A 12477-nucleotide genomic window follows, 5' to 3' on the forward strand; every position below is an offset into this window, starting at 1 on the left:
TTCTCCTCAATGAGGGTTTTCTATCTCTTTCTAGGACAACTGATCCATCCCTAACTCTGCTAAGATCCTCAGTTGAATTGCCAGAGCTCCACAATAGACTCACAAACTGGAGAAACAGGACCAACAGGTTTCATTGTGGGAAGGACGAACTCACAAAACATTCATGTGCTCTCATAGGAGGTGGGAGGAGATTATGTTGTTAGTAGGCGTATGTGTGTGGAGTGTATCTGTGTCCTATGATGAAGGTGGCAGTGCAGGATCACCTGTAACTGTCATCTCCTTTTATCTCTGGGATAATAACAGCAAAAACTAAGGACCCCAAGTGAAGTATTTTCCTTCGAATAAACACCAGAAAAGACCATTTGTAACAGAGCTATGTTTCAGATTATTGACTTTAATGCAAGTCTCATTTCTTTCAACTTCAACAAATGAAGTCATAGCCGATATTCCCTGTAGAAAAAAAAAAAAGACAAAGAAAGAAAGAAAAGGAAAATCCAACATTTAACTGTGTTTTTAGAATAAATTGCTTATCTTTAACCTGGACGGTTAGGTGGCATTCACATAAATCTGAGATAGAAGTGATATTTAATGCATACAGTAGCTGTAACGTTTCCTTCAAATCCTTAAAATTTAATATTCAAATTAATCATAAGTTAATCACTCAGCTCCAGTTCCTAGTAAAGATAATCATTATTAAGGTGTGTTAAATTCGTTGCAATAAAAATATCCTCTTTATTTTTTAGAAAAACTGTTCTTGAAAACCACCTGCTATTTAGTCATTGACAAGTTTGGATCAGACATTATAAAACTGTGAGTATGCCATGACACATAACTCTGATTCCATTGCTGGGACATGGGAAGAACAAGAAAACTGGGAGGTGGGAGGCTCTGTGTTCAGCTTGATGCGCTTACTGGACAGGGCTCGAGCTGTTATTCCAGCTCTTAGTAATAGTGGAAAACTGGAACCTGATTTGGATCCTTCGTCACTCTACGCAAGGCTCCCCTTGAATTACAGTGTGGCAACCTGTACTTGGGTGATTGAACCTTTCTCCTGAGCTCTCTCTGCCTCCCTGGGTTCCCAGGCCACATCTTCTCTTCCCACTTCGCTGATTTTCTGGCTTCTCTCCACCTCCCTACTCCCAGCCCTTGCTCCTCGCATTATCACGGTCTGCTTTTTCTTTTACTGTTTTTCCTTTTTTCCTTTTTTTTTTTTTTTTTTTTTTTTTTTTCCTGAGACAGAGTCTTGCTCTGTAGCCCAGGCTGGAGTGCAGTGGTGTGATCTCGGCTCACTGCAACCTCCACCTCCCAGGTTCAAGCAATTCTCCTGCCTCAGCCTCCTAAGAGGCTGGGATTACAGGCATGTGCCACCACACCCGTATAATTTTTGTATTCTTAGTAGAGATGGGGTTTCACCATGTTGGCCAGGCTGGTCTCAAACTCTTGACCTCATGATCCAGCCACCTTGGCCTCTCAAAGTGCTGATATTACAGGCATGAGCCACCATGCCCAGCTACTGTTTTTCTTTTTTTGAACTCAGGAAACTGAATCAAATAAACCCTGTTTCTCAGTTCATGGCAGTCTCTCATCAATGATCCATACATAGCTGTCTTACACTCACTATATTCTTATTTAGTTACTTTGAATACTGAAATAAGCTCCTGAACCCACCACCTAAAACAAAGTCTAGGACCTTGACAATAACTTTCTTTGCCCCTGTGGTCCCTCCCCTTTATTCTCAGGCTTTTCCCACCCAAGTGAGCATCATCCTAAATTCCATGTTCATTCTTCTCCTGCTTTCTATAAAAAGAATTATGGAGGTTTTCCTATGGTTGTATTATATATAAAATATACAAATATAAATCATTCATTATTATATAATACATATTATTATAAACATTTTATAATTTATTATACATAAATTATATGTTTAATTGCTTTCTGGTTTTAACTCTTGTGAACAGTGCTCTTAGGAACATTCTATTTTTTTTAACTTTAAGTTCTGGGATACATGTGATGAATGTGCAGGTTTGTTACATAGGTATACATGTGCCATGTGGTTTGCTGCACCTGTCAACCCGTCATCTGGGTTTTAAGCCCCACATTCATTAAGTGTTTGTCCTAATGCTCTCCCTCCCATTTCCCCCACCGTCTAAAAGAGCCTGTTGTGTGATGTTCCCCTCCCTGTGTCCATGTGTTCGCGTTGTTCAACTCCCACTTATGAGTAAGAACATGCGGTGTTTGGTTTTCTGATCTTGTGATAGTTTGCTGAGAACAATGGTTTCCAGCTTCATCCATGTCCCTGCAAAGGACATGCACTCATCCTTTTTATGACTGCATAGTATTCCATGGTGCATATGTGCCACATTTTCTTTATGCAGTCTATCATTGATGGGCATTTGGATTGGTTCCTAGGAACATTCTTACATGATTCCTCTTCAAGGGGCCATTAACCTTACAGCAGAGATGTTCAAAGGACAGCATTCCCTTCTACAACAGGTAGCCTAGAGTCACAAAATTTTAAAGACAGAAGGAAATCATACAGGCAGGGAGGTCATCAGTGATCTGTCGTACTGTGCACCTGTCTCTCTTAATAGTGATCTCACTCTGTTACGGCAAACAATTTTTCATAACCCGTGGGCTGTGTTTGGAAGGCAGGGACCCTTTATTCTTAGCTAGTGCCACTGTTATTGGCACTGCCTCCTAACTGGATTCCAGGCCTACAAACTTGCCCTTTGTCCTACTGTTTCATAATCTACATTATAGCTAGACTAGTATGTTTTAATGCAAACCTAACTATGGTACTCCCTGAACGTAAAATTCTTCAAAGTCTTCACATCCTTTGCAGGACTCCTAGCCCCATACACAAGGCTCATCAGGAACTGGTTTCTGAGGGCATTTCCAGACTCACCCCTTGCCACTCCATAGCACACTACACTCCGAACCACTTGTAGTCTCTCCACACACCAGGAGGTTTCTGCCTCAGGATCTTTGTATGAGATGTTCACTCAGTTTGGCACATCCAAAAGCTCTACCCTCTACCTCTACCCCAAACAAATCTTATGAACCCACTCCCACACACACAGGCAAACAGGCACATACACATACACAAACACACACACAAACACGTGCACACCCACAGACATGCACACAGGCACATACACGTACACACAAAAGCACACTCATACAGACATGTACATTCATGAGCGTGCACACATTTTCCTAATACCCTGTGCAAACCCTTAGCATGGTATTTACCACAGCTATTTGTAATCGAATTATCCATTTACTTTTCTAAATTGCTAACTAGATGGAAAACCTTTTGAGGGCTAGGACTACATTTTATTCATCTTTGCATCTATCTGCAGGTACTTAGCAAAATACTGACTATATGTTTATGAAAGTACAAAAGAAAGTAAGAAAAAGAGGTAGGAAGGGTTGGGGGGGAAAGGAGAGAGCTTTGTATCTCCAGGCGCAGGTGCAATACTTAAGCGTAGAAAGTCTTCAATAAGTGTTTGTTGAAATAATAATTTTTTAAAAAAAAGTATGATTACAGATGAGCCGTGACTAGACTGCTGTGAAGAAAGTTTTTTCAAAGTATGAAGACAGAAAAAGAAAAAAAGAAACCCTTTTTGTCTATTCGATGAATCTGTTTATACACCTAGTAGGAGCCTAGATCAGGGAACCAGATTAGCAAACTGAAAAGTCCCAGAACTCAAAGAGGGCAGTACATGCAAGTGACCAAAAGGGGGTGCCAGAGAACAGCTCCCAAGAGCAGTGTGCTGGGAGTTACCGAGAAGTGGCCTGGGGCAATTCAGACACAACTAGATCTTCTGTACCTGGCTATAGAGTAGTGTGAGAACCAGTGAAGCACAAGGATCAGAGAAAGGACAGACACAGTACTCATCACTGCAGATGCAAACTGTACAGCATGTGAACTGTACAAGAGACAAGCGGGCATAGGTATGGAGAAAGAATGGGACTAGCGGGCCGGGTGCTGTGGCTCACGCCTGTAATCTCAGCACTTTGGGAGGCTGAGGAGAGCAGATCACGAGGTCAGGAGATCGAGACCATCCTGGCCAAAATGGTGAAACGCTGTCTCTACTAAAATACAAAATAAATAGCCGGATGTGGCGGCGCGCGCCTGTAGTGCCAGCTACTCGGGAGCTTGAGGCAGAGGAATCGCTTGAACCCTGAAGACGCAGGTTGCAGTGAGCTGAGATGACTCCATTGCACTCCAGCCTGAATCACATTTTTCTTTCTAATAAAGAGACTTATTCTCGCTAGCATGAGGTGGGCCACTTTGGAAGAACCACAGATGTAATAAATGAATAAACGACAGATGTCTGATCCTCACTTTGTGGTTCTGTCCACCATGTGTTTTGTTTGTCCATGGTTTCCCACTATGTGTATTAGTTGTGAGCTGATAGAAATTTTTCTTCATTGGGCATGTTCTTCATACAGCTTGTTTTAAGCCATCAGACGCACCTTGAGATTGACGTAGACCCTGAAAATGACAACCTCATGATTTAGTTTTACTTGAATATCAGTCTTCCAATATTAAATGTAGTTTCTAACCCAAAGGGCATCCTTCCTCATTATTTCACACCACTCAGTTCTCAATAATTCATGGACTAATTATGCAGCAATTACATTTCCTTCCCACAGGCAGAGCCACAAGATGTAAAAAAAAAAAAAAAAAAAAAAAAAAAAAAAAAGGATACCTGAGAACTCAGGGTTTTCCCCAAGAACCTGAGTCATGCAGGGAGGAGCTGCCTCAGCGGGCAGCTCAATCCCAGCCAGTGACCACAGCTGGGTCCCCCTCTGTGTGGCCCAGACCGCCACTGCTCTCTCCATTCCTGCAGCAAGCCTGACTCTGGTCTCTGTCTGGCAGTGTTGCTTCCTGGTATCTATTTATGCTTCTCTCTAAATCACAAGTTCTTGTGTCCTAAGCCCAGGAGCTCTCTGAGATCAGGACAGGCATAAACTACAAACAGTTTTAAGAAAAAAACGCAAAACAGAATTGATAACAATTATGGTATACCTTAAATGTAATTAATGGCTTTGGGAGAGGCATTAAAAATACAGGGCAGAGCCACTGCACTCTGTGACTCATGCCTGTAATCCCAGCACTTTGGGAGGCCTAGGCGGGTGGATCACTTGAGGTCAGGAGTTTGAGACCAGCCTAATCAACACGGTGAAACCCCGTCTTTACTAAAACTGTAAAAATTAGCCAGGCATGGTGGCGGGTGCCTGTAATCTCAGCTACTCGGGAGGCTGAAGCAGAAGATTTGCTTGAACCCAGGAGGTGGAGGCTTCAATGAGCAGAAATCACGCTGCTGCACTCCAGCCTGGGCAACAGAGAGAGACTCCATTTAAAAAAAAGGGGGGGGGGGCAATATAATTCTGTTATTCACAAGATAATTACAAGATTTATAGAAATGATTAAATTTATAGTACACTATAAAGGATGTGACCTAGAAACAAGATAAGAGTATTAAGTTATATGAAGAAGATCTCTCAGTTTTTTGGGGGGATCTCTGTGACTACAATTTATATATAAAACCTCCTTTGAAAGTAATGTCACAGGTCTAAATATGAGCACTTTCAAGTGGAAAAGCCTCTATTCTCCTAACCCCGCCACAGGCTCTGTCATCCTTGCTCCTCTTTAGATTTATGATGATAATGATGGTCATCATCATTGACTGTAATTCTACCATAATTCTAATTCAAGCAGTCAATTCGCTGGCTATGCCAAAGTGTTGAAGCCCTCCCCTTCCTGTATGCTGCACTCCTATATACTTCTGTAGCTGTAAAGGTAGTAAAAGGAAGTAAATGAAAATGTGATAGGCTCAACATTATGAAGTTTGAAAGTCACTACTCTTCTAACAACAGGTTAAAAAGCTGAACAAACTGAAAAACCAACAATACTTCATCGATCTTTAAGAGAAGTAAGATCAGGGCTGGCGGTGGTGGCTCATGCCTGTAATCCCAACACTTTGGGGGCAAGACGGGTGGATCACTTGAGGCCAGGAGTTTAAGACCACTTTGGCCAACATAGTGAAACCCCATCTCTACTAAAAATACAAAAATTAGCCGGAGGTGGTGGTGCACCTCTCTAATCCCATCTACTCTAGAACCTGAGGCATGAGAATCGCTTGAACACAGGAGGCGAAGGTTGCAGTGAGCTGAGATAACACCATTGCACTACAGCCTGGGTGACAGAGGGAGACTCTGTCTCCAAAAAAACAAAAGAACAACAAAATAAGTAAAATTATTGGGCAAACTGCTGCTCCAAAACTGGGGAGAAACAGGTGGATACAGAGAATCACAACTTTCCAGAGCAAAAATTGCCACAGGAGCCAGTATTAAAGAAAGATAATCTGTACTGTAATAGACAAATTGCTGGAGCTAGATGTAGACAAGTTTGTGTTAAAAATTCCAGGGGAACCAAGTCATAGGGGTGTGCCCACTCACTCTTTTGTGAGTTTTGCCTCCAGGAGTTCAACTAATTTCTCACAGTAGTTATTAGAAACACACACACACACACACACATACACACACACACACACACACACACACACATACACACACACACACACACACACACAAACTCTCATGTTTCTGATGGTAGGAGTGAGGGAGCAAGGGAGAAATGAAAAAGAGTAGAAAACAAAAATAAAAACAAAGAACAAGGGCAACAAATAAAAAACAGTAACAAATATGGTAGGTATTAACTGTATCAATAATCATTTTGACTGTTAATGGTTTAAATGTACCAACTAAGAAACAGAAATTTTCAGAGTGGATCAAAAAATTAGACTCAATTATTTGCTGTCTAACAAGAAACTCACTTTAAATATTAAGATAAATATAGAGTGAAAGGAGACAGAGAAAGCTATACCATGCTAACATTAATCAAAAGAAAGAGTAGCCATATTAATTTGAAACAGAACATACTTCAAAGCAAGGAAAGTTATCAGGGATAAAGGGATAAAAGTTACATAATGATAAAGGGGTCAGTTCTCCAATAAGACAAAAATTCTTAATATGTATGCACCTGAAAACAAAGCATCAAAATATGTGAGGCAAAAACCGATGGAACTGCAACGATAAATAGATAAATCCACTATTGTAGTTGGAGACTTCAACATCCCTCTATCAGAAATGGACAGTTCCAGCCAACAGAAAATCAGTAAACACATGTAGTAATCTTCCCTTATCTGTGAGAAATATGTTCCAAGACCACCAGTGGATGCCTGAAACCATGGATAAAAGTACTAAATCCTATGTATACTATGTTTTTTCCTATACAGCCATGTCTATGACAAAGTTTAATTTATAAATTAGGCACAGTACCCTTGTGCCTTGGGGCTGTTATCCAGTAAAATAAGGGTTAGTTGAACATAAGCGCTGTGAGACAGTGACAATCAATCTGATAACTGAAAAGGCTACTGAGTGACTAACAAGTAGGTAGTGTATAGAGCATGGGTATGCTGAACAAAGGGACAATTCACATACCAGGTGAGATGAAGTGGGATGGTGCAAGATTTCATCACCCTACTGAAAACAGCATGCAATTTAAAATGTATGAGTTGTTTCTTTCTGGAGTTTTTTGTTTAATACTTTTGGACTACAGCTGACCACAAATAACTGAAACCATGGAGATCAAAACTTCAGATAAGGGGAGACTACTGTAGTTGAACTCAACAACACTATCAATCAACCAGATGTAATTGACATCTAAGGACTGTTTCATCCAACAACAGCAGAATACACATTCTTCTCAAGTTCACATGAAACATTCACCAAGATACGTTACATTCTGAGACATAAAACACATTTTAATTTAAAAGAATGGAAATTATACAATGTCTGCTGTCAGACAACGTTGGTATTAAACTAGAAATCAATAAAAGAAAGATAACTAGAAATCACAAAATACATGGAGATTAAACACTTCTAAATAACATATGAACCTAAGAAGAAATCTCAAAAGAAATTTTAAGGTATTTTGAACTAAATAAAATTGAAAATGAAACTTATCAAAATTCGTGTGATGAAGTGAAAGCAGTGTTTAGAGAGAAATTTGTAGCATTGAATGACTATATTAGAAAAAAAGAAAAACCTAAAATGAGTCATCTAAGCTTCTACCTTAAGAAACTAGAAAAAGAAGAGCAAAGTAAATCCAAAATAAACAGAAGGTAAATAAGAAAAATTTGAGCAGAAAACAAGGACATTGAACACAGGAAATCAATAGAGAAAATTAAACCAAAAGCTAGGTTTTTTTGAAAATATCAATAAAATTGATAGGCCTCTAGCCAGACCAACTAAGGAAAAGACAGATAACACAAACTACTGATATCAGAAATGAAAGAGAGGACATCGCTACAAATTCCAAAGACATTAAAAAGATAATCAAGAAATATTATGAATAATTCTATGCCCACAAATTTGATAATCTAGGAGAAATGGGCCAATTACTTGAAAGACACAAACTGCCAAAACACACAAGAGGAAATAGACAATCTGAATAGGCCTATATCTATTAAAGAAATTGGATCAATATTTAATAATCTTCCAAAACAAAAAACATGAAGCCCTGATAGATTCACTGGTAGATTCTACCAAATTTTGGGGAAGAACGTATACCAGGTCTCTATAATCTATTTCAGAAGATAGAAGCTAAGAGAACACTTCGTAACTCATTCTATGAGGTCAGCATCATCCTAATACCAAAACCGGACAAAGACATTACAAGAAAAGAAAACTACAGACCAATATCTCTCATGAATATTGATTTAAAAATCCTCAGCAAAATGTTAGGAAATTAAATAAAAAAATGTATAAAAAGAATTATACACTACAACTAGTGAGATTTATCTCAAATATACAAAACTGGTTCAACATTCAAAAATCAAATATTGTAGTCCATCATATCAACAGGCTCAAAAAGAAAAATCTCATGATTATATTAATAGACACAGAAAAATTTAACAAAATTCAATACTCATTTGTGATTTTAAAATAACTCTCAGTAAACTAGAAATAACTAGAGAGAAACTTTCTCAACTGGATAAAGAATGTCTACAAAAAGACTACAATGAACATCATACTTCCTGCTGAGAACTAGAAGCTTTCCCACTAAGATGAGGAACAAGGCAAGGATGCTCCTCTTACCATTCTTTTCAACATTGTACTGAAAGTCCTAGCTAATGCAATAAGAGGCAGAGGAAATAAAAAGTCTACTGATCAAGAAGAAAGAAATAAAACTAACTTTGTTCTCGGGTGACTTGACTGTCTATGTGGAAAATCCAAAAGAATCGGCACAAAAAAAAAAAATTCTAGAACTAATAAGCAATTATAGCAAGGTTGCAGGACACAAAGTTAATATACAAAGTGAATCACTTTCCTATATATCAACAATGAACAAGTGGAATTTGAAATTAAACACATGATACCATTTACATTATCGCCTCTAGAAATAAAATCCTTATGTGTAAATCTAACAAAATATGTGCAAGATCTTTATGAGGAAAACTACAACACTTTATTGAAATAAATTAAATGACTAGATAAATGAAAAGATATTCCATGTTCATGAATAGAGGGAATCAGTATTGTCAAGATGTCAGTTCTTCCCAATTTGATCTGTAGTGATACTGTTCGGATGTTTGTACCCTCCATATCTCATGTTGAAATGTGACTTCTCATGTTGGAGGTAGGGCCCAGTAGGAGGTATTAGATCATGGGGGCAGATTCCTCATGAAGGGTTTAGTGTCAACCCCTTGGTAACGAGATTTGGTTGTTTAAAAGAGTGTGGTACTTTCCCCTGCACTCTCTCACTCCTGCTCTCTTCATTCTTCATGTGATACTTCCCACTCGCCCTTTTCCTTCCACCATGATTGAAAGCTTCCTGAGGTCTCACTCGAAGGAGATGCTGGAGTCATGCTTGTACAGCCTGCAGAACAGTGAGCCAAGTAAACCTCTTTTCTTTATAAATTGCCCAACCTCAAGTATTTGTTTATGGCAGTGAAAAACAGCTTAACACATGTAGATTCAATGCAATCTCAATCTGAATCTCAGCAAATTATTTTATAGATATTGACACACTGATTCTAAAGTTTATATGGAGAGGCAAAAGATCAAGAATGGTCAACACAATATTGAAGGAGAAGAACAAAGTTGGAGGACTGATACTACTTGAACTCAGGCTTACTACAAAGCTATAGTAATCAAGACAGTGGGGTATTGGTGAAAGAATAGACCAATAATCAATGGAACAGAATAGAGAACCCAGAAATAGACCCACATAAATATAGTAAACTGACCTTTGACAAAGGAGCAAAGGCAATATGATTTGAAAAAAAGATAGTCATTTCAACAGATGGTGTTGGAACAAATGGACATCTACATGCAAAAAAATGAATCCAGACACAAACCTTACATCCTTCACAAAAATGAACTCAAAATGGATCAGAGACATAAATTGTAAAAACAAAACTACAAAACTCCTAAAAGTGTAGGAGAAAATCTAGTTGACCTTGGGTTTTGTGATAACTTTTTACATCGTACAAATAAATAGACTCAGAGAAACTATTTGCAAAGTATATATTTAATAAACATCTGTTATCCAAAATATATACATAAAATAACTCTTAAAACTCAACAATTACAAACAACCCAGTTTAAAAAAAATGAACCTAAAATTAAAGACCTTAAATGACACCTCACTTAAAAAGATATACAGATAACAAATAAACTTATGAAAAGAAGCTCAACATTATACGCTGTTACAGGATTGCAAATTTAAAAATGAGATACCACTGTACATAGAATAGGTAAAATTTTTTAAAAACTGAAAAAAATTGATAGTTTCTTATAAAACAAAATAGAGTCTCACCATACAAGCCAGGATACATACCACTGGGCATTTACCCAATTGAGCAGAAAACTTATGTCCACACAAAAACTTGCACAAGAATATTTATAGTAGCATTATTCATAATCGTCAAAGACTAAAAGCAGCCACAATGTCCAATCATATAAACAAATTGTGGTACAGCCATACAATGAAATATCATTCAGCAGTAAAAGGAAATGAGCTCTCACGTCATACAAAGACATGGAGTAAACTTAAATGCATATTACTGAGTGAGAAGAACCAATCTGAAAAGGCTACATACTGTATGATTCCAACTATGTGACATTCTGGAAAAGGCAAAACTATGGAGACTACAAAAATATCAGTGGTTACCAGGGGTTAGGATGGAGAGAGAGACAAATAGGCATAAGACAGAGGATTTTTAGGGCAGTGGTAATCTAATCTGTATGATACTATAATGGTGAAGACCAGTCATTATGCATTTGTCCAAACCTGTAGAGTATACAACACCAAGAGTGAACCTTAAGGTGAACTAAACACTTTGGACGATAATAATGTGTCAGTGCAGGTTTATCAATTTTAAGAGATTACTGGTGGCAGATATTGATAATAGGGGAGCCTATGCATGTGTGGGGGTGGGAGGTCAATGGGACATCTCTGTACTTTCCTGTCAATCTCACTGTAAACCTAAAACTGCTCAAAAGAAAAAGTCTTTTTAAAAATGAAAAATGTGACTCTCTTGGCTTTATCTGTTGCTCTAGGAGAAAGAAAAGGTGGGAATGGTTCCTATGAGTTTGCAGACTGCTTGAAGATTCAGTAAATGATGCTTAGTCTAGGCCTTCTGTCCCAAGGCTGAGCAAGAGTACACACACCATACTGCCACTTCTTATGCATCTTGCACATTCTAATGGTTTTAAATTTCTGTGAATGTATGGAGTTCAGCATTTTCTCTTTTCATCCAAAGGAGTACTTGTCACTTTATGTCTTTTTGATGATGAATCTCTATCTTAGAGGACCTAGAGGGACACCACATGTCCAGTTCCCCTCTTCTACTCCCCAGTTCAGAGATGGCCAGCCTCGCTCTCTGAGTGGTCCACATCTCCACTCTCACATTCAAGTTCACTTACTTGAAGTTGTGCCCTATTAGGGAGGGAAAAGAGAATAGGTCTTGTATATCACGTGATGAGTTGGCTCTGCTAGTCCTGGATTGCCACAGATGGGATACTGGCCTTAGGTTAAAAACAAAGATTAACCAAAGCCCTATTTATCACTCTCTTGAGTCCACTAACTACCAGACCCCCATAAAGACAGCAGTCATCAGTTAAATAAATGAACAATTAAGTTGAGAACAGATGTGTGAAAACAGCCATCCCCTCCTGATTTACTGACCCCTGGTAGACATTAGTTTGGTAATGGACTTTATCTGCAACAAGCAGCCTGCTTCACTGCTTAACAGGGATGGTGTCTTTGATACTCTTCGTTGCAGTCTTACCCCCTGACTTCCCTTGAAGGGACCCTGGGGCTAAGCAGGTGACTTTCATGATGAACCCTGCATTTCCCTCTTAACTCAGGTGCTCACAAAAGGTTGACAAACC

The 12477-nt window shown here is 38.7% G+C and overlaps 1 protein-coding gene across 2 annotated transcripts in view; it reads left to right on the forward strand.

Moving 5' to 3' along the window:
• Positions 1–12477, forward strand: part of AOAH (acyloxyacyl hydrolase) — a 196671-nt gene that overhangs the window by 43566 nt on the left and 140628 nt on the right. For both annotated transcript variants that reach the window (XM_001102698.5, XM_077996935.1), the window contains exon 3: positions 744–810. In XM_001102698.5, the coding sequence (XP_001102698.4) occupies positions 744–810 (67 nt within the window). The remainder of the gene's footprint in view (positions 1–743; positions 811–12477) is intronic.

This window comes from Macaca mulatta, chromosome 3, assembly GCF_049350105.2.
Source record: "Macaca mulatta isolate MMU2019108-1 chromosome 3, T2T-MMU8v2.0, whole genome shotgun sequence".
Classification (NCBI taxonomy): domain Eukaryota; kingdom Metazoa; phylum Chordata; class Mammalia; order Primates; family Cercopithecidae; genus Macaca; species Macaca mulatta.